General features: G+C 39.1%; 1 protein-coding gene across 6 annotated transcripts in view; it reads right to left on the bottom strand.

Annotated features, from left to right (window-relative positions):
- Window positions 1-21542, bottom strand: part of LOC111142569 (DLG associated protein 1) — a 328275-nt gene that overhangs the window by 179930 nt on the left and 126803 nt on the right. For all 6 annotated transcript variants that reach the window (XM_022495839.1, XM_022495840.1, XM_022495842.1 and 3 more), the window contains exon 3: window positions 4883-5060. In XM_022495839.1, the coding sequence (XP_022351547.1) occupies window positions 4883-5060 (178 nt within the window). The remainder of the gene's footprint in view (window positions 1-4882; window positions 5061-21542) is intronic.

Genomic DNA, 21542 nt, shown 5'->3' with positions numbered 1-21542 from the left:
GCGGGGAGCCTGCTTCCTCCTCTCTCTCTGCCTGCCTCTCTGCCTACTTGTGATCTCTCTATCTGTCAAATAAATAAATAAGTAAATAATCTTTAAAAAAAAAAAAAAAAGGGGCGCCTGGGTGGCTCAGTGGGTTAAGCCGCTGCCTTCGGCTCGGGTCATGATCTCGGGGTCCTGGGATCGAGCCCCGCATCGGGCTCTCTGCTCAGCAGGGAGCCTGCTTCCTCCTCTCTCTCTGCCTGCCTCTCTGCCTGCTTGTGATCTCTCTCTGTCAAATAAATAAATAAAATCTTTAAAAAAAAAAAAAAGAGAAATCAAGAGTTGGAGGCTCAACTGACTGAGTCACCCAGATGCCCCAGGTATAGTTTGTTTGTTTGTTTGTTTGTTTATTTATTTATTTTTAAAAGATTTTATTTATTTATTTGACAGAGATCACAAGTAAGCAGAGAGGCAGGCCGAGAGAGAGAGGGGAAGCAGGCTTTCTGCTGACAGAGCGCCCGATGCAGGGCTTGATCCCAGGACCCTGAGATCATGACCTGAGCCGAAGGCAGAGGCTTTAACCCACTGAGCCGCCTAGGTGCCCCACCCCCACCAGGTATAGTTTAATGCTCTTTCTATTCTATCATGGGCAATTTGCTTGAATTCTCTGAGCCTCACTTTCCTCATCCGTAAAATGGGTATAATGATGCCTATTTCCTATGGATGCTTTAAGGATAAAAATAAAATATTCAAAATGCACATTATATTTCTAGGCACATTGTAGATACTCCACAAATAGTGGATGTTATTCTGTGAGACAGTGTAGTGGGAAGAATGAATCAATTTACTACAAATGTCTAAACTGAATTTCATAAAGTAAGAAATGATCTTTTTTATAGTTGATATGAAATTAATGAGAGAATATGAAAAGTTTCTTATATGTATCAGGTAAGCAATACATGATGACTATTCTGCTGTTATCATTTCCATTATTACTCGTATTTTTAGCAATATTGTTGCCATCAATATCTCCATACCAGTAGGTACTGAAGAAACTTATCAGTGAGGAGTCAGGATACTTGGATTTCTAGGTTCTGTACTGGCTGTATTCGTAGACCGTTAATTCATCTGAGTTTTTATTTCTTTGAATGCATACAATAAAGGGATGATCTAGGTCACAAGTCATAGCCAAACTGCTGGTATTACCACTGAGCATAATAACTGCTTATTCACTTTTTAAAAAAATGATGTAGAAATCCAGTACATTGCCAGCCAGAAATGTCCGTGGGCTTCTGGTTTACCACTCCAGATGAAGATATTTGAAAATTTGACTTGAAATAAATGAAGACATAATTTATTTATTATGAATTAATTAGGCTAATTTGGAAATGACTGTTATTATACCAAATACATATATATTTTTTATTTTATTTTTTTATTTTTATTTTTTAAAGATTTTATTTATTTATTTGACAGACAGATCACAAGTAGGCAGAGAGGCAGGCAGAGAGAGAGGAGGAAGCAGGTTCCTCGCTGAGCAGAGAGCCTGATATGGGGCTCGATCCCAGGACCCTGGGATCATGACCTGAGCCAAAGGCAGGGGCATTAACTCACTGAGCCACCCAGGCACCCCAATACATATATATATATTTTAAATGTGACTTTTAAAAATTCTTTCTTCTCAAGCTTTACTTTATAAAAACCCCCATTTTTATTAGATGTATGTATAGTACAAAATATAGAAAGGGACTAAATATAAAAAAGTTCAAATTTTCTCTACGATGCATGCACAATCTGTTTTTAGAGGTATTTTACTTCTTTGAGGTATGAATGGCATAAATAAACAATTTAGTTATTCTAGACCAATATTTTGGCTTATAACATTTTACTTTGATCTTTCTAGGAGGCTTTGATGAATAATATGCCAGGTTTTAAAAGGGAATAGGATATAATGCATTTAAATTCTATACAATTAGAGCTGCTACTAAAGATCTATGAGCGAGAATATCCCCAACATCAGAAAAGCTGACCACTTTTTGAAAAGTATAGAATATATATGGTAGTATTGCTTTGAAGAAGAAACTATTCTCCTTTGAATAATGACACTATTGGGACTGCAATAGTTTGAAATTATCCTTAAAAATATTGTGTTACTTGAAAAGTGAGTATGGGACTAGAAAAATGATGTATCATTAGGAATCCATTTAGGATGGCTATTCTTTCTGTATTTTACTTAAGGCAAAATGATTATACCACCAGATTACAGGGCACAACCTGCTGTAGCATCAGGGGCCACTTGTGCCTCTTTTTTGTTGATAAGTTACTCGGCTGTCACTAGGATGTGATGGTGTCTCAGGAAGGTCAGATCCGCGGCACAGGGACTCGAGCCAGACAGCTGTGTAGATTCAATGTCCTGATGGGGGAAGTGACATGTTTCTCCTGTCTTGAACATTTAAAATTTAAAAATCTAGAGTTGCCTGGGTGGCTCAGTTGGTTAAGCATCTGCCTTCGGCTCAGGTCATGATCCCAGGGTCCTGGGATCGAGTCCTGCATCAGGCTCCCTGCTCAATGGGAAGTCTGCTTCTCCCTCTCACACTACCATTCCCTCTGCTTGTGCTCTCTCTCTCTCTCTGGCAAATAAGTAAAATCTTCGTAAAATTTAAACATTTAGAATTATGAAAGCAGTGAATGGGTATAAATATTTTCCAACAATTTTTTAAAAAATCCACTGATGTATTCGATGTAATCTACATGTATGACAGCTGGATATAAATCCTATTTATATCTTTCCAGAAGCCTATGTGACCATGAGGCCATCTGGAATAAACAAAAGCTTAAAGAAATTTTATTATTACTTTTATTATTTAAAAAAAAAGATTTGATTTATTTATTTGACAGAGAGACAGTGAGAGAGGAAACACAAGCAGGGGGAGTGTGAGAAGGAGAAGCAGGCTCCCCGCTGAGCAGGAGCCCAATGCAGGGCTCGATCCCAGGACCCTGAGATCATGACCCGAGCTGAAGGCAGACACCCAACAACTGAGCCACCCTAGTGCCCCAAGAAATTTTAAATATTATATTGCTTATTGTAAAAAAAATAAGGGGAGGCAAGTCAAAATTACAGCAAATGAGGCATCAACTATTTTCCTGGGAGTTGGGATAATGAGTATCATTGGACATATCAGCTAGCACAGATGGGCATGCATGTTCTTGCAGGATTCTTTCAAGTAAGGAAATGTACAGTGGGCAGATGTGGGGATCCCCCACGCCAGCTTTTCCCAGTTCCCACCCTGCCCTGCTCTCAGGGCCTTGCTGTGGTTCTTGCCTTTGCTCTTCAAGAATGCAGTTAGAGTAAAGAGCTCTATTTTGTTGGTAGGGACAAAGCAAGAACCATGGTCCTATTTCAGGGTCTCACTCTGGTAGGTCAGAGATGCTTCAGTTCTCAGCCTACCGTGTTTGGCTAGCCACTATCATCACCACTCTCCTCCTCATTACCACAGTCACAATCACCATCACCACTACCTTCACTACCAACCTCCTCATCACCACAGTCACCATCACCATCCTCATCATCACTACCATAACCACCACCACCTTCACCACTGCTACCACCATTTGTAGCAGCACTGCTAGTAGCATTAATTCTTACCTTGGTGATCACAATGTCTTCCAGACTAGCTTCTTTACTTCTAACCATTCATCCTCTCTCATCTTTTCTCTATTTTTTCCATACAAATTATCTCACATCAAAGTTCTGATCATATCTCTTGCCTGTTTAAAAGCTGAGGTTTCAATTAATCTTTAATCAATACCATTCCTAACAAATGAAGTCCAGTCTCCTGGGCCTGGCATGCAAAGCTATGCATTAACAAATATATCCAGGGAGGAGCACCTGGGTGGCTTAGTAGGTTAAGCGTCTGCCTTCAGCTCAGGCCATGATCCCAGGGTCCTGGGATCGAGCCCAGTATCAGGCTCCCTCTTCAGATGAGGGCCTGCTTTTCCTTCTCTCTCTGCCCCTTTCCCCTGCTCATACTCTCTCTCTCTCACTCACTCTGCTCTTTCTCAAATAAATAAAGAAATAAATATTTTAAAAAATGTATATATCCAAGGCAGGGCAAGTGATTTTGTAATGTTCATCAATGAATAACTTGTATAATCTGGTCCAGTAAATAAATACTAGCTGAATTAATTGTATAGTAGTTATTTTTTTAATAGAAACTTAAATTCAGAATTCTTACATTTCATTTAAAAAATACCCTTCTTGTGCTCCCAGAGGAAGCCAGCCCCTGTGCTATCTTTGGTTCCTCTCATGGCCCCCCAAAAGCTGCAGGGTCAGGTCCTCCAAGAGTCCCAGGTCCTCTTAATCCCCGATCTTAGGTAAAACAGCCATCTCCCACACTCTGAGACCTTTGATGGGATAGACTGGAGGACTTCAGCTGAGTATTTTGGACATAGAATTAAGTTGCCTTTATTGAGTCTTAATCCCTGGTCCAGCATACTGGTTCTTAGAAGTGGCTTTTGTCTCATTGCCAAGATATAATATTTACCTGGGACCCAGCTGAGATAAGTAGGATGTATCTCACTTCTTGTCCCTGGGTCCTTGTCTTGATGACCTGCTCAATACTTCTACTCTTATGATCAGACAGTGCTATGGTTTTTGCCAGTGACATCTACCATGTCCTTCTATCCTTCAAGCATCTTTATCACCTCATCTGTCAACTTCCTGATGGCAAGTGTGCTGGTACTGACTGACTACTGGTGAATTTCCAGTGTCCTTTATCCTTCCCTAGTAGTCGTTGAATGTGTGTAGCATGTAGATCAGGCTGATCCATCAGTGGTTTACTCCCTTCATGCCCTGTGTCCACTAACCCTTATGCAGGTAATGGCCCATAGCCATCGTGCTCACCTGGCTGATGGTGCTCATGGCTCGCATGTAGCTCTCATTCCTAGAGCGGAACTTTGGTGACGTGAGCAGGCCAGCAGGGTCAAGGCTGTCCAAGCTTCGGTTGATGGAGACTTCACTTACTGCCCTCAGGTAACTGTGACTCCGGATCTGGAGTTTGGGGGAGTGTTCATTGGAAATCCTGAAAGGGAATAAGAGAAGGGGCACATTTAGTCATATTCCAAGATGTAAGCAGTAATAAGATGTGGGTGCACTACCATTGATGTGGCACCCTAAATACTGGGATGAAAAATATAGATGGCTTCCTATGATACTAGACTCCCCCATGGTGTCTCAGAAGGAAAACACTTCTGGCAGGAAATCATTAAATTCTGATGACCTTAGAGAGCAATTAAAATTCTCTTCAACCCATGAAGTAATTTCCCCATTCACATTTTCTCAGGTGTCTGGAGGAGGGAGATAATAACTTTGACCCTGTGCCCCAGAATCCTTCCTATGTGGTCTATAAGCTTTTTCTTTTACCCACTTCCTTTTTGTGGCCATCTTTTTGTTTTCAGACTGTCTAGTAACAGCCAATGGGTATACATCTGTAACCGTGTCAGTATCTCTACCAATCCTTCTCTTGTCTACTTGTCTGTCAAATCTTTGTATCATTTTGTTGAGATTGAATTTAGTAAACACAACTTCAATTTTAGCCATTAACAATGCATATATCTTTAAATCTTGATATGTAAAGAAAGTCTTTACATACTTTGTACTCTGGATTTTCTTTCAAGATGCATTTTAAAATTATAAAAGTAGGAAAGGCTCATTGCCAAGCTACACAGGAGTGCATAAAGCAGAAAGTGGGTCTCTCTCTCCACCCCCGTTTCTGCTACAGAATTCTACACCCTTGAAAGAACTACCTGTGTAGCAGTCTGGTGTATATCTTTCCTGTCTTTCTCTTCTTTCTTTCTTTTCTTTTCTTTCTTCTTTTTTTTTTTTTTTTTAAGATTTTATTTATTTATTTATTTATTTGAAAGAGAGAGAGAGAGAGGGAGAGAAAGTGAGAGCGTGAGCAGGGGCAGGGGAGAAACAGACTCCCTGCTAAGTAGGGAGCCCAATGTGGGGCTTGATCCCAGGACCCTGGGATCATGACCTTAGCCAAAGGTGGTTGCTTAACTGACTGAGCCACTGAGGTGCCCACGTTCCTGACTTTCTATACATATACAAACAATTTATTTTCAGTAATTTTTCAAGCTTGCTTTCACATGGGATTCAGGATTTTTCTTTCATTGGTAAATTTCTTTTATTTTTGCTGAAACATTGCTTGCAGTAAAAGTTAAAGCTGGTAAGAAAGATGTATGCCCAGTATTATTGCTATTATTTGTCATTCTGGAGATCAAAACCAATGAAATTAGAAAATAAAAAGATACAGGGAATATAAATATTCTGAAGTAAGAGATAAGTTTCATGTATTCACATTATATAATTATCTGGAAGATAAAAAAAAATGAGAAGCGGGGCACCTGGGTGTTTCAGTGGGTTAAGTCTCTGCCTTCGGCTCAGGTCATGATCTCAGGGTCCTGGGACCAAGCTCCGCATCAGGCTCTCTGCTCATCTGGGAGCCTCCTTCCCTTACTTTCTCTGCCTGCCTCTCTGCCTACTTGTGATCTCTGTCTGTCAAGTAAATAAATAAAATCTTAAAAAAAAAACCTGAGAAGCTATTGGAATGCATAAGAGAGATCCACAGGAGAGATAGATACAGGGTTAAAAAATACAAAAATTAATAGCTTTTCTATATACTGCCACCACCAAATAGAAATTTTAATTTTAAAAAATCCCATTTAAAATGGTAAATATTATAAAATAAGTACAAATCATAAAAAAATGCAACACGGTTTTATGAAGAAAACTATAAAACTTTGTGGAAGGCAATAAACAAGGCCTAAATAGATGTAAATTTTTTTTTTAAAGATTTTATATATTTATTAGAGAGAAAGACACAGTGAGAGAGGGGACACAAGCAGGGGGAGTGGAAGAGGGAGAGGGAGAGGGAGGGAGAAGCAGGCTTCCTGCTCAACAGGGAGCCCGATGCAGGGCTGGATCTCAGGACTCTGGAATCATGACCTTAGTCGAAGGCAGCCACTTAACCGACTGAGCCACCAGGTGCCCTGTGGGCCTAAATAGATGTAAAGGAAGATAATTTTCTTTGAAGGAAGTAATATTGTAAGAAAAAAATTAAAATTTTCCTAAATTAAGCTACAAATCTAATGCCATTGTAATAAAAATTCTCATTTTTTTTTTTGAGTGTAACAAGTTCATCTTAAGTTTCTATGAGGTTCATAGCAGCATTATTCATAAGAGCCAAAAGGTAGGGCAACCCAAATGTCTGTCAGCTGATGAATGGGTAAAATGTGGTATATCCATACGGGGGAATATTAGTTGGCCGTGAGGAAGAGTTTAGTACTGATATATGCAATGACATGGATGAATTTTGTAAACATCATGGTAAGTAGAAGAGGCCAGTTATGGATTATATGATTCTACTTATATAAAGTTCCAGAATAAAAAATTTTTAAATACAGAAGGTAGATTAGTGGCTGCCTAGACTGGGATGTCTAGGAGGAGGAGGAAGATGGCAAGGTTGGGGGTTGATATCTAAAAGGTATGATCTTTTTCTTTAGGGTGGCGAAAAATACTCTAATATGGATTGCAGTGGCGGTTGCACAAATCTGAATATGCTAGGGACCATTGCATTGCACAATTTAAATGAGTAAATTGTTTGGTATGTACATTATAGATCAATAAAGCTGTTTTAAAAATTATATGAGGCCTCAAAATAATCAAATTTCCTAATGGAAGGCGTTCAGAGAGTAGACTGTGGTCGGCACAGTGAGAGAAGGAACGCCAGTGAAAGGGTTGCAATATGGTGATAATTTAAAGAACTAGTGATAGGACTGAGTTAAGTAGCTGCTGAACTTCAGCAGATGGGTTTAAGAGCCCATGTGAAGATTAAACATGGAAGATGAGTAAGAGGAGGGGGTCTAAAAACAGCCAGAAAATAAAAATAAATTAAAAAGGAGATAAATATCCTATCAGATCTCAAATATACTTTATAATGACAAAGAGGAAAACAGTGTGTTATAGCGAAGGAATAGACAAATCTGTATAATAAAGTAAGGACTCCAGAAACAGAACTGAGTGTCTATTTAAACTTACTATCTTGCAAAGGTGGAAATTTAAATAAGCAGGGAAGAGATCAATTATTTAGTAATGGTGTTAGATGAGCTGTGAGTCCACATGGGAAAAAAAAAAAGGATTCCTACTATCCATATTATTAAAAGATCAAAAATCAAAAGCCCTAGTGTGGGGCTCGATCCCAGGACCCTGGGATCATGACTTAGCCGAAGGCAGATGCTTAACCAACTGAGCCACCCAGGCGTCCCTGTAAATTTTTTTTTTTTTTTTTAGTTTTCATTTTTAAGTAATTTTTACATGCATCGTGGGCCTTAAACGTACAACCCCGAGATCAAGAGTCGCATGCTCTAAGCCAACTAGGTGCCCCGTATAATCTTAAATGTCTATACCTAAAAACTTTTTAAAATTATCAGAATTTTATGGAAATAAACTATAAGACCTTATGGAAGACAATAAAGTAAGCCTAAGAAATGAAAAGAAAGTGGTGGAGAAAAATTTTTAGAAACAGGATGTTGGGGCGCCTGGGTGGCTCAGTGGGTTAAGCCTCTGCCTTCGACTCAGGTCGTGATGTCGGGGTCCTGGGATTGAGCCCCACATTGGGCTCTCTGCTCGTCAGGGAGCCTGCTTCCTCCTCTCTCTCTGCCTGCCTCTCTGCCTACTTGTGATCTCTCTGTCAAATAAATAAATAAAATCTCAAAAAAAAAAAAAAAAGAAACAGGATGTTGAAATTAAAAGCCATTAAAAAAAAGATTGGTAAGAATCTACTTAAGAATAGTACTACATAAAAATTTAAAACTTTTGTTCAAAAAAGGCAGTATAAGCAAAGTTAAGAATAATAGTCACTGGGTAGGAAACATATTTGCAATACCACACGAGGTAATGAAGAGGGTTTACTCCTATAACATTTAAAATGGACTTAGCAAATTAAAGAATAATGCAAATAACTAAAAAAATAGAGATTCAGTGAATTAGAGAAATGTTGATAAATATAAACACCATTTGCACATCAGATCTAGGCACACCCAGGTCCACATCTGCAGATGGCAAAGATTATCTCCAAAATCCAAATGTCCTCTTTGCAGTGTATAAGAGTGCACTCATTCTTGAGGTTTGTATGGAATTACTTAAACACAATAGTCAAAAAAGTTAGACTCAGTAATACCAAAACCTGGGAATTTGATGAACAGCTACAAAAGGAACTAAATTAAAACAGATCTAGAATTTAACCACAAAAGTTAACCTCCTGCATCATTATTATAAAAAGGAAACTGTTCTAAAAATGAATGTTCTCTATGGATCCTACAAGTAGCTATCAAACATGGGCTATTTGTTCTGCCAACTCAGGTAAGTATTTGCCATGTGTTATGTGCTATTATGATAATTCACAAGGGGTTACTTTAGAAACACTCACGGCGCCAATCCCAACCTACCAAATAACCAACCAACCAACCAACTGAAGAATTCATTTCCCCCTTAAGATCTCTTTTAAGGAGACACCTGGGTGGCTCAGTGGTTAAGTGTCTGCCTTTGGCTCAGGTCATGATCCCAGGGGCCTGGGATTGAGCCCCACCTTGGGCTCCCTGCTCAGTGGGAAGCCTCCTTCTCCCTCTCCCACTCCCCCTGTTTGTATTCCCTCTCTCGATGTCTCTCTCTTTCTGTCAAACAAAATCTTTAAAAAAAAACGACCTCTTTTAAGAAAAGAGAGACTTTTTTTTTTTTTTTTGAGATTTTATTTATTCATTTGACAGAGATCTCAAGCAGGCAGAGAGGCAGGCAGAGCGAGAGGGTGGGGAAGCAGGTTCCCTGCTGAGCAGAGAGGCCGATGCGGAGCTCCATCCCAGGACCCTGAGATCATGACCTGAGCCGAAGGCAGAGGCTTAACCCACTGAGCCACCCAGGTGCCCCAAGAAAAGAGAGACTTAGGGGCACATGGGGGGCTCAGTGGGTTAAAGCCTCTGCCTTCGGCTCAGGTCAGGATCTCAGGGTCCTGGGATTGAGTCCCGCATTAGGCTCTCTGCTCGGGAGGGAACCTGCTTCCCCTCTCTTGTCTCACCCTGCCTCTCTGACTACTTGCGATCTCTGTCTGTCAAATAAATAAATAAAATTTAAAAAAAGAAAAGAAAAGAGAGGCTTAGCTGGAAGCATTTATAAGCTAAAGTTCACTTCCCCTTAGATCTTGAGAATTAGATGACAAATGTGTTTCTTTGGCTCTTTTGTAACATGACCCCGGGCGATGATATTGCTAACATAAATGATGATACTGTGCCAAATGGTTATGGGGACAGCAATGGGGGTGGTGACTGTTTCATAAATGGTGTATATTCAAAAGAAGAAGCGAAAGTCCAGTGCTTTGAAAAATGACTGTCTACTGGCTGAGATGGGGAAATGAGGCATCATTGCAACAATCATTCACCCTGGTCACTTGTTATGAAATCAGGCATAATTCCCAAATTTCTAAGTGAAAAATCACTCAGAAAGGATTGAATAGTTCTGCTTTGGTGAGTCATTTCTGATAAAACAACACATACTTTAATCATACACTAAATATAAGGAAATGAATTCTTATCTTGTCTGCTTAGCAGAGCCCACAGCTCTCAGTATAAAATGTCCAGTATAGATACGTGCTGCTGGTACTACTAGATACTAAAGAAATGGCAGGAAATAGTGTATTGATTACTTCATTTCACCTCAAAAGAAAGGTGATTTGCCAAGAAGAAAGGGCATGTGCATATTCAGAAATATTAGTTCTCATGTTAGATTAAGTATTTTTCCATGTTGGCCTATTCGCATGACATGTATCTTTTTCTACTTTTCTCCCTAAATAGGCCCAGTTAATGTTTTGTGGCTTATCAGAACTGAGATTTTGGCCTGGTTGAGTCCCATTCATTGTCATGTCTTTTAAGTGCACGCAAAGAGGGGCACCTGGGTGGCTCAGTTGGTTAAGCATCTGTGGCTCAGGTTACAATCCCAGAGCCCTGGAATCGAGTCCTGCATTGGGCTCCTTGCTCAGAGGGGAGTCTGCTTCTCTCTCTCCCTCTGCTGCTCCCCCTGCTTGTGCTCTCTCTTTATCAAATAAACAAAAATCTTAAAAATGCACACAAAGATAGGACACCCTTACGTTGGTCATGGGGCAGCCATGTACACAAGCTTGGCCCAGTAACAGTAAGGTTGCCAAAGAAGAGAAAATGCAATAATACTCAGACTGCAAAGTTTTAAACCAGTGTCCTTGAAGTGAAAATGATTAACTTTGTAATAGAGTACTAAAAGTATAACTTCATCAGATGAATTAAACTCTAGGGATGTGATGGGCAGCATAGTGATCATAGCTAATCATGGTGTGCAGTGTGCTTGAAATTTGCAAAGAAAGTAGATCTTTAAAAAAAAATTGAGATAGAAGATTGACATACTAGTTTCAGATATATGACATAATGATTCACTGTGAATATTGCTAAATGATCACCCTAATAAATCTAGTTAGTATCTAGCACCACATGATTTTTTCTTGTGATGAGAACTTCTAAGGTTTACTCTCAATACTTTTTTTAAAAAAAAGATTTTATTTATTTATTTGACAGAGATCACAAGTAGGCAGAGCAGCAGGCAGAGAGAGAGGAGGAAGCAGTCTCCCTGCTGAGCAGAGAACCCAATGCGGGGCTCGATCACAGGACCCTGGGGTCATGACCTGAGCTGAAAGCAGAGGCTTTAACCCACTGAGCCACCCAGGCGCCCCTCAACACATTTTTTTTTAAAAGATTTTATTTATGTATTTGACAGAGAGAGAGAACAAGCACAGGGGAGGGCAGAGGGAGAAGCAGGCTCCCCACTGAGCAGGAGCCCAATGTGGGGCTCAATTCCAGGACCCTGGGATCTTGACCTGAGCCAAAGGCAGATGCTTAACCGACTGAGCCACCCAGATGCCAATACTTTCAAATATATAGTATTGTTACCTATGGTCTCCACGCTGTACATTACATCCACAGGACTTCTTCATTTTATAAACTGGAAGCTTGTACCTTTGGATACCCTTCATCCATTTCTCCTACCCCCAGCCATTGCCTTTGGCAACCACCAACCTGTTCTCTGTATTTATAAGCTTAGTTTTTGTTTGTTTAGAGTCTCCATGTAAGGGAGATCATATGGTATTTGTCTGAGAGTAGATCTTAAGTGGTCTCACGCCTCAGCCCCTGGCAACCACCATTCTACGTTATGTATCTCGGAGTTTGGCTACTGTAGGTCAGTCTCATACAAGTGAAATTATATAGCATTTGCCCAGCTTGTTTTACTTAGTATAATGTCTTCACAGTTCATCCATAACGCAGCATGTGGCAGAACGAACTTCCTTTAAAGCTGAATAAGTTTCCACTGTACGTCTAGATTACATTTTGTTGATTCCCTCATCTACTCACAGACACTTGGGTTCCTTCCACTTTTTGCTAGTGTGAATAAAGTAGCTGTGAACATGGGTATACAAATATCTGTTTGAGTTCCTGCTTCTGGTTCTTGGGAGGATAGAGGCAGAAGTTAAAAAATCTCTCTTTAACAGAAGTACTTAATCTTCCCTATTTCATTTCTTGGCAATTAAACTCCCAACAAATTTGGGGATCAACATAATAAAAACAAACTGTCACTTACTGCCCCCCTCTGGAAAGGTATACTATTGATCATTCAGGGTTAGTTTTAAGCACACTAAATAATAAGAGTAGTATTTCAGGGACTATTATTGCTGTAGTTGAAAAGGGAAAAAGGATACTTCTGTTATTTGGTGGAAAGTACAGTAAAAATGTGAGTATAATTTTACTGCTCTAGTATTTACAAAACAGTGATGTAATTAAAACGATACAGTATTATTATTATTATTATTTTAAAGGTTTTATTTATTTGACAGAGATCACAAGTAGGCAAAGCAGCAGGCAGAGAGAGAGAGGGGGAAGCAGGCTCCCCACTGAGCAGAGAGCCTGATATGGGGCTCGATCCCAGGACTCCGAGATCATGACCTGAGCCGAAGGCAGAGGCTTAACCCACTGAACCACCCAGGCACCCCTTGATACAGTATTATTGAGAACAAATTGCATTGAAATAATTAAGACATCCAAAAAAGTAATTCCATAAGCACTTAGAGATTGCAGAAAGGCTTTTGCCAATAGTGTCCGTTTATGAACCAGTAAGGAAAGACATAATGTCATCACTAAGAAAGTTGTGATGACAGTTTAACTGTACTTGTTAGTAGAAAGCCCATGGTGGTGATGCTTAGGAGGGGAGGTGGGGGATAGTGACCTAAATGCTGCTTTGAGCTGACTACAGTGTTTCCTTCAATTTAAAAAGTGTCAGGGCAGAGCAGATCTACTTCCATAGACGTAAGTTGACGTTGACAAATCGGAGCAGTTAAAACCCATGTAAAAGAGTTTCGATAGATTTTTCACAAAGGGCTTCATAGTCTGACTTCACTTTGGGAAGAGCAAAAAGCAACCAAAGACAGACTGTTAAATAATTCTTATAATGTTGGTTTTCTTCTAATCCCCTTTGTCAAATGCTCTGTGTCTACACTCACTACTGGCGTGCCAAAAGGTCACAAAGAAGACATCTCTTCCATGTAATAGTCCTCAGTTGTTTTGAACACAGCTGTCCATCCCCGCTAAGCCTTCTCTTCTCCAGCTGACATGCCCCCTTTATCTTGTCCTCTTATGTCAAGACTTCAGGCTGTCCATTACCTTGATGACTTATCTCTAAAGTTGGTCCGATTTGTTAGTTTCTCTTTGACAACAAAGCACCCAGAACCAAACTCAAACTTCCAAATGTGGGCTGACAAGTGCAGAATACAGAATGGCTGTAATCATTTATTTTATAGAAAATCCTTCTATGATATCGCCTGAGAAATCTCTGGATTGTTTGGCCTCTAAGCACACTCCTAATTTCTGGTAAGCTCCCTTTGGACAATGTTTAGATCTTCATATCAAATGATGTTAAGTCATTCCAATTTTTGACACTTTAGTTTGTATTAAAATGAAATCAAAGGGGGTGGCTGGCTGGGTGGCTCAGGTCACGATCCTAGGGTCCTAGGATGGAGCCCTACAACAGGCTCCCTGCTCAGTGGGAAAGTGCTTCTTCCTTCCTCCTGCCCCTGCTTGTGTTCTCTCTCTCAAGTAAATAAATGAAATCTTTTAAAAAATAAGTTGACGGTGCACCTGGGTGGTTCGGTGGGTTAAAGCGTCTGCCTTCGGCTCAGGTCCTGGGATCGAGCCCTCCATTGGGCTCTCTGCTCCGCGAGGAGCCTACTTCTTCCTCTTTCTCTGCCTGCTTCTCTGCCTACTTGTGATCTCTGTCTGTCAAATAAATAAACAAAATCTTTAAAAAAAATAAAAAATATATTGAAATCAAAGATTAATCCCATGAAATACATGCGATAGATGAACTGTTCTTGCCAGTTAGGTGTCACCAGCATATGTGATAACAGAAGCAAACCTAGCAATACCCCAAATCAGTGAGTATTACAAGGTCCGATGCGTGTAAGGGCTTTACCTACAACGTCTTACCTATCACAGCAATATTCTATATTATTATAGTAATTGTGAAGCCTTATTACCTCTATTTTACAAATAAGGAAGTGGAGGCTGACAAGTCTGTAAACTCCGAAACAAAGGCTAGATCTGTATAACTTCTATAGTCTTAATCATCTCGTACCTTCCCCATAATGATGCCACCTCTTTGCTTATCCAATTACTTGTCAAGGTATTGCCTGGGATTGGGTGAATCAGTGATCTTCCAAGATGACTCAGTTCATCAATAATAATAGTTTTTGCTCTAAGGTTGTTTCACACATTCCCCTACCACTCAGCCCACATTTCTCTGATGTTTATTTATTTTTTTCCTGACTTTTATTCTTTTATGCAAGCCTATAGTGATCTACTGTTTCAAGTACTATCCTAAATGTAATTACATTCCTCTGATGTGTATGTCTCAAGCATTTCAAAGAGGGAGCTATAAGTAGTCTTATATATGCCTTGTTAGTAAATCTTGGTAGTTCGTGTTTTCTAAATCACCACAAACCATCTGTTTAAAAATTCTTTCTGGAATGTTTCCAAGGATTCACATTAGATTAACTATTTGTAACTTTTGGAATCTTCTTTTTTGAAAATTGAGATAGTATTTTTTCCTGGTACTTTTCCCATGGTCCCTAAAATATTACTGGTAGTGGTTCTGCAATTATATCTGAGTTCCTTCAGATCGAAACTAAGTTTTCCTGGCTTTCCAGGTGTTCTTACTTGTGGCAGTTACTTGTTTTGGTCTACATAAAAATATGGCCAACGACGTAAGCCCAACCCAGAACCAAAATGTTGACAATCTTGTGTTAGTCTCAGGTGTTTCACATAAGTGATTCAGCAGTTATATACATTACACAGTGCTGACCACAATAAGTATAGTTACCATTTGCTACCATACAGTGTTATTACAATATTAATGACTATATTTCCTATGCTTTACTTCTCACCCTCATGGCTTATTTATTTCATAACTGGAGATTTGTTCCTCTTTATCCGCTTTGCTTCTATTTTGCCAACCCCCTCACCCCATCTCTGCCCTTCTGCCACCACCAGTTTGTTCTCTGTATTTGAGTCTAAGACAGAACGCTTATTTTGTTTTTTCTTTTCAAATTTTTATTTAAATTCTAATTAGTTAACATATGGTGCAATTTTAGTTTCAGGAGTAGAATTCAGTGATTTATCACTTATATATAATACCCAGTACTCATCATGACAAGTGCCCTCCTTAATCCCTATCACACCTCTAGCTCACCCCCCACCCATCTTCCTCTGTCAACCCTCAGTTTGTTCTTTGTGATTGAGTCTCTGGTTTGTTTCCCTTTCTCTTTTTTCTTCCCGCCCCCACCACAATACGTTCTTTTTGTTTCTTAAATTCCACATATGAGTGAAATTATATGGTATTTATCTTTCTTTATTTCTATATTTTATTCAAACAGTAAAATGATACCATTAAATTGTGATAAATTGTAATTCCTAAATCTACCATTAAAAAAGCTATATCAAAAAGGCATACTCAAAAACACTACAGATAAATCCAAATAGAATTCCAAAAAATATTCAAGTTTCCCATAAGAAAGCAGGAAACAAAACCAGAGAAACAACAGAACAAACAGAAAACAAAAAATCTAATGGGAGACTTAAATCCTAAGATGATAGTCATTAAATATATAGTCTCAATGCATTAATTAAAAGACAGGGATTTGCAGACTGGATTTAAAAACATGACCCAGCTATTAACTGTCTCCCAGAAACTCACTTTTAAGTATAATGATGTAAATAAGTTGAAAATAAAAGGATAGAAAAAATTGTATTATGTAAATAGACAATGGAAAACAGAAGTGGCTCTATTAACATCAGATAAAGAAATTTTATTACTAAAGGTTATTGGTAAAGAAAATGCCCAGAGAGGACATTACATAATAACTAAAGAACCAATCCATTAAGAACACAAAGCAATCTTAAATATCTCAAAACAAATGAAGCAAAAACTGATAGAACGGAAAGAGATAGAAAATCCATAATTACAGTTGGAGACTTCAACAACCACTTCTCCACAATTGTTAGAGCAACTAGACAGAAAATAAAGGAGGATCAGAATACACATTCTTTCTAAGTACCCATGGAAAATATGTAAAGAAAGACTATATTCTGGGCCATAAACTGAAGCCTCAACCAATTTAAAAGAATTGAAATAATCACAATGTGTACAGCTAACATATTTAATAGCAAAAGACTGAATTTTTTCCTTTAAGATTATGAACAAGGGAAGGATGTTCCATCTCACTCTTACTTAGCATAGTGCTGGAAGTTCTAGTCAGCGTAGTAAGGAAATTAAAAGCATACAAATTGGAAAGGAAGAAATAAAACTGTTCTTATTTGCAGTTGACATAATTGCCAACATAGAAAATCCCAAGGAATCTAAAAATAAATAAATAGATTAATAAATAATTAATAATAAAATAAAAAGAATCCTGAACTAAGAAGTAAATTCAGCCAAGTAACAGAAACTAAGATCAACATATAAAAATAATTGTATTTTAAAATACTAGAATGAACACATGGACACCAAAATTAGAAATATAATACCATTTGCAACTGTTTTAAAAAATTCAATGCTTAGGTGTAAGTCTAACAAAGCATCAAGACTTGTGTACTAAAAACTATGCAATGCCAATGAAAGAAGATTAAAAAAAAAAAAAAAATCAAAGAAGGGGTGCCTGGGTGGCTCAGTGGGTTAAAGCCTCTGCTTTCAGCTCAGATCATGATCCCAGGATGCTGGGATCGAGCCCCACATCAGGCTTTCTGCTTAATGGAGAGCTGTTTCCCCATCTCTCTGCCTGCCTCTCTATGTACTTGTGATCTCTGTCTGTCAAATAAATAAAATCTTAAAAACAAAAGAAGAAACTTTAAAAAAAAATCAAAGAAGATCAGATCAATGGAGATGCTCACAGTAAAAATGTAAATTCTCTCCAAATTGACATGTAGGTTTAATGCATTTCCTATCAAAATTCCATGTTTTTAGATATAGACAAGATTATTTTAAAATCTACAGGGAAAGAGGAACTAGAATAGCTAAAATGGTATTTTAAAAGGTTTTATTTATAGAGAGAAAGTGTTCACACACGCGGGGTGAAGTGGGGGTGAGAGAGGGGCAGGGAGAGGGACAAGCAGAGTCTGTGTTGAGCACCAAGCCCGACATGGGGCTCAATTACACAACCCCGAGATCATGACCTGAGCTGAAGTGAAGAGTTAAGACACTTAACTGACTGAGCCACGCAGGTGCCCCTAAAATAATTTTGAGGAATAAGGTAGGATTCACTCTTTATCTACTTATTTATTTATTTTCATGTTACTCAATTTAAAGACTTTCTGTATAGCTTCAGTAATCAAGACTGTTTGGTACTGGTCGGGGGATAGACATGTAGATCAATGGCACAGAGTGGGGAGTCTAGAAATAAACTCACACAAATATGCCCAAGTGATTATCGCAATTGCAAGAGCAATTTAATGGAGGAAAGATAGCCTTTTCCAAATGGAGCTGGAGTAACTGGAACTTTATAGGTGAACCCCAAACAAAAATAAACCAAATGTTAGACTAAGTCTCATGCCTTATAAAAAACTAAGTCAAAATGGATCATAGTCTTAAATATAAAACATGGAAAAAACAGAGAAAATCTTTGGGATTCTAAGCTGGGCAAGGTGTTCTTAGATTTGACACTAACAGAAGAATACATAAGGGGAAAACTTTATAAATTGGATGTTATCAGAATTAAAAGCGTTGGCTCTTTGACTCTATGAAGAAGATGAAAAGATAGGTACGAGAAGATTTTAAATATCACATATCTGATGAAGGACTCATAGCTGCTATAAACAAAGTACTCTCGAAATCCAACAGGAAAAAAGTCTAATTAGAAAACAGGCAAAAGGCCTGAAAAGACGTTTTACAAATAAGCACACGAAACGACAATGAACATCATTAACCATTAGGGGACGCAAATAAAATCCACAACGAGCTAGTACTACATACCTCTCAGAATGGCTAAATTCAAAACGTAACGACAGCAAATGTTGATGGGATTTAGAGAACCAGAATCCCTCCTGCATTGCTGGTGAGAATGTAAAATGGTGCAGCCACTCTAAAAAGTGTGGCTGTTTCTTACAAAATGAAACCACAACTACCTATGACCCAGGAACTGTATTCCTGGGAATTGATCTTTGAGAAACTAAGCCTGTGTTCATCCAGAAAGCCTACATAGGAATGTTATAGCAGCTTTGTTCATCATAGTCTCCAGCTGGAAACCATCCAGTTTGTCTGTCAATGGGTAAAAGGTTAAACTGTGGTACATCTATGCCATGGAACTCTACTCAGCAACAGTCTGCAAGGATCTCTGGAGAATGATGCTAAGTGAAAATAAGTAATTTTCAAAAGGTTACATGCTATAGGATTCTGCTTATAGAATGTTCTTGAATTGAATGAATTCATAGCGATGGAGAAGAGATTAGTGGTTGCCAGGGGGTAAAGAAAGAATTGGGGGTGGGAGGGAAGTGAAGGTAGCTATAAAAAGGCAACATGAGGCTATTTGTGGTGATGGAAAGCTTTTGTATCTTGGCTGTATCAGTATCTTGCTTGTGACATTATACTATAGTTTTGTAAGATATTACCAATGCGGGGGAGACTGGGTAAAAGATATAGGAGATCTCTCTGTATTATTTTTACAATTACATGTGAATCTACAATTATATCAAAATGAAACTTTAATAAATAATTCCATCCCAGACAATGAATGGATTAGAAAGAAACTGGGTAAAAAAACCCCAAAAACTAATCAATATGGTCCCTCACCTAGTCCGAAGTTAGGTGTTTGGAACTGAGTTTACTAACCTAACAGTAAGCAGAGCCAGTTTAACCTCCAAATTTTAGTACTTCTGCCACAATAAACCAACAACTGTTTGTGGCACTGAGGGGAAAAAAAAAAAAAAAAAGCACACTTTAAGAAAGCACTCATGGCTCAAGGACATAGGTAGCTATCACTGTGTTTGAAGCTCTGGTATATTCCATTTCCCTGCCCTATGGGGTCAGCACTATCGTCACTGGAGAGGAAGGAAGGCAGGCAAGAGCCAAGGGAGGTGGTGGGACTCATGTTATTCTCTGAATGCAACATTTAAAAAAAAAGATTTTATTCATTTATTTGACACACACACAGAGAGAGAGAGAGAGAGAGAGAGCGCGAGAGAGCACAGAAGCAGGGTAAGTGGCAGAGGGAGAGGGAGAAGCAGGTACCCCGCTGAGCAGGGAGCCAGATGCGGGACTTAATCCCAGGACCCTGGGATCATGACCCGAGCTGAAGGCAGACACTTAACTGACTGAGCCACTGAGGCACCCCTGAATGCAGCATTCTGGTTGTTTTCTGCTGCTCTGGGAGGCTCAGGTAGTTTATAATAGCTAGACTCTTCTTCTGAATATTGCCCCATGCCTTTCCAGCTCATCACTGGCTACTACAGTTCCATACAGCCAGCCACCCTGATGCTTTAGTTAAGGCATAAAAAGCCTGGAGGTGACCATAGGAAAAGGCATTTAAAACACAACATTGATGTGCCGTGAAACACACATGAATGTACATTCATTAGTTATGTGTTACGTCAGCCTTAGATGTAGAAATGCACCACTTCTGAAACTTAGATCTAGAGAAAGTAACTACTCATTCATCCAAGCAAAAAGGAAAAAAGGTTTTCCAGGATATGGGAAGAATCATTAACTTCACAGAATTTTGAGCAGAAAGTACAATCGTCCAGGATATAAGGCAGACACATATTTTAAAGCATTTGTGAGCAAAGTGGAAACATGCCCTACCAATCCATTATTGCCAGAAGCAAATAGTATTCAAATGACCACAGGTGCTCTGATTAAATCAATTAGGTACAAAGTAATAATTAGGACTGTTGGCAGTCAGTAGCTTTACCGGATACATGCTTAGATGTTGAAAAGATGACTTCTACCATGTTGGTTTTTTTTTTTTTTTGTTTTGTTTTTTTTTTTGTTTTTTTTTTACCTTTGCACTGTGGTAAATCGTAGTAATTTCTTATGCTTTGAAGGAAAGGGAATGGAAAGATAATATTCTCCCTATTGGGGATGGTTTAACTTTTCCATAGAGAAGCACTGAACATTCAGTTATTAACACATAAAAAGGGATAAAAGCTTTTCTGGTCAAAATGTATTATGGTAGCAATATAACAGAATATACATATTGTGCTGTGAAAAATCCCAAGATTCTGATAAGCAACGTCTATGAAACAGGAAGGAGGGAGCTAGGGGATTAGACAAAATAAACAAAGCTCCTCTTTCAGAGGCTGCTGCCTGGACAGCTCAGACTTGCCTCATTTCCTTCCCTCTTCTAACCCTGACTGCCCTTCCTCTTCTTTGGGTCCTTATTAATTGGCCTTTGTCTTTCTTCTAATGAAAAAGGCACTTATGCTCTGTCCTAAATCTTTCCTGTGCCCAATAGTCTAAATGAAAGAAAGCAAGTCTGTTTTCAGGGAGATGAGCCCTGACCACGAGAAGAGTCAGTCCCGGGGATCGCCTGCAGGGGGCGGTCGACACTGAAGAATGAACAGAGGCTCGGGCTGTCCAGGACCACGCATCTCCTGTAGCACAGGCATGATGCAAGTCTGTAGGAAAGGTACCTTCAAGGACAAGGTAATTCGTGCAGATTAAGTTGTTAAATGTTTGCCATTCGTGACGATTCTTAATCAAAGAATCAAAGGGTGTCAGAGGTCTGCGTGGATGTGGTCCTCTTTCTAAGGCTCTCGTTTTACAGATGAGGAATGGAGGTTCAGAAGAGCTCGTGGGCTGGTTAGTTAGGCGGAGCTAACTAGAATTGACCTCTATTAATAGCCTGTTCCCCCTCCCCCGCCTTTGTGAACCTGCAGGTGATCCCCTCCAGTAC

The sequence above is a fragment of the Enhydra lutris genome, unplaced genomic scaffold (assembly GCF_002288905.1).
Source record: "Enhydra lutris kenyoni isolate GAN:26980312 unplaced genomic scaffold, ASM228890v2 scaffoldscaffold8, whole genome shotgun sequence".
Lineage (NCBI taxonomy): Eukaryota > Metazoa > Chordata > Mammalia > Carnivora > Mustelidae > Enhydra > Enhydra lutris.
Note: the sequence above shows the minus strand (reverse complement) of the source record. Positions and strands in the feature narration are given on the sequence as shown.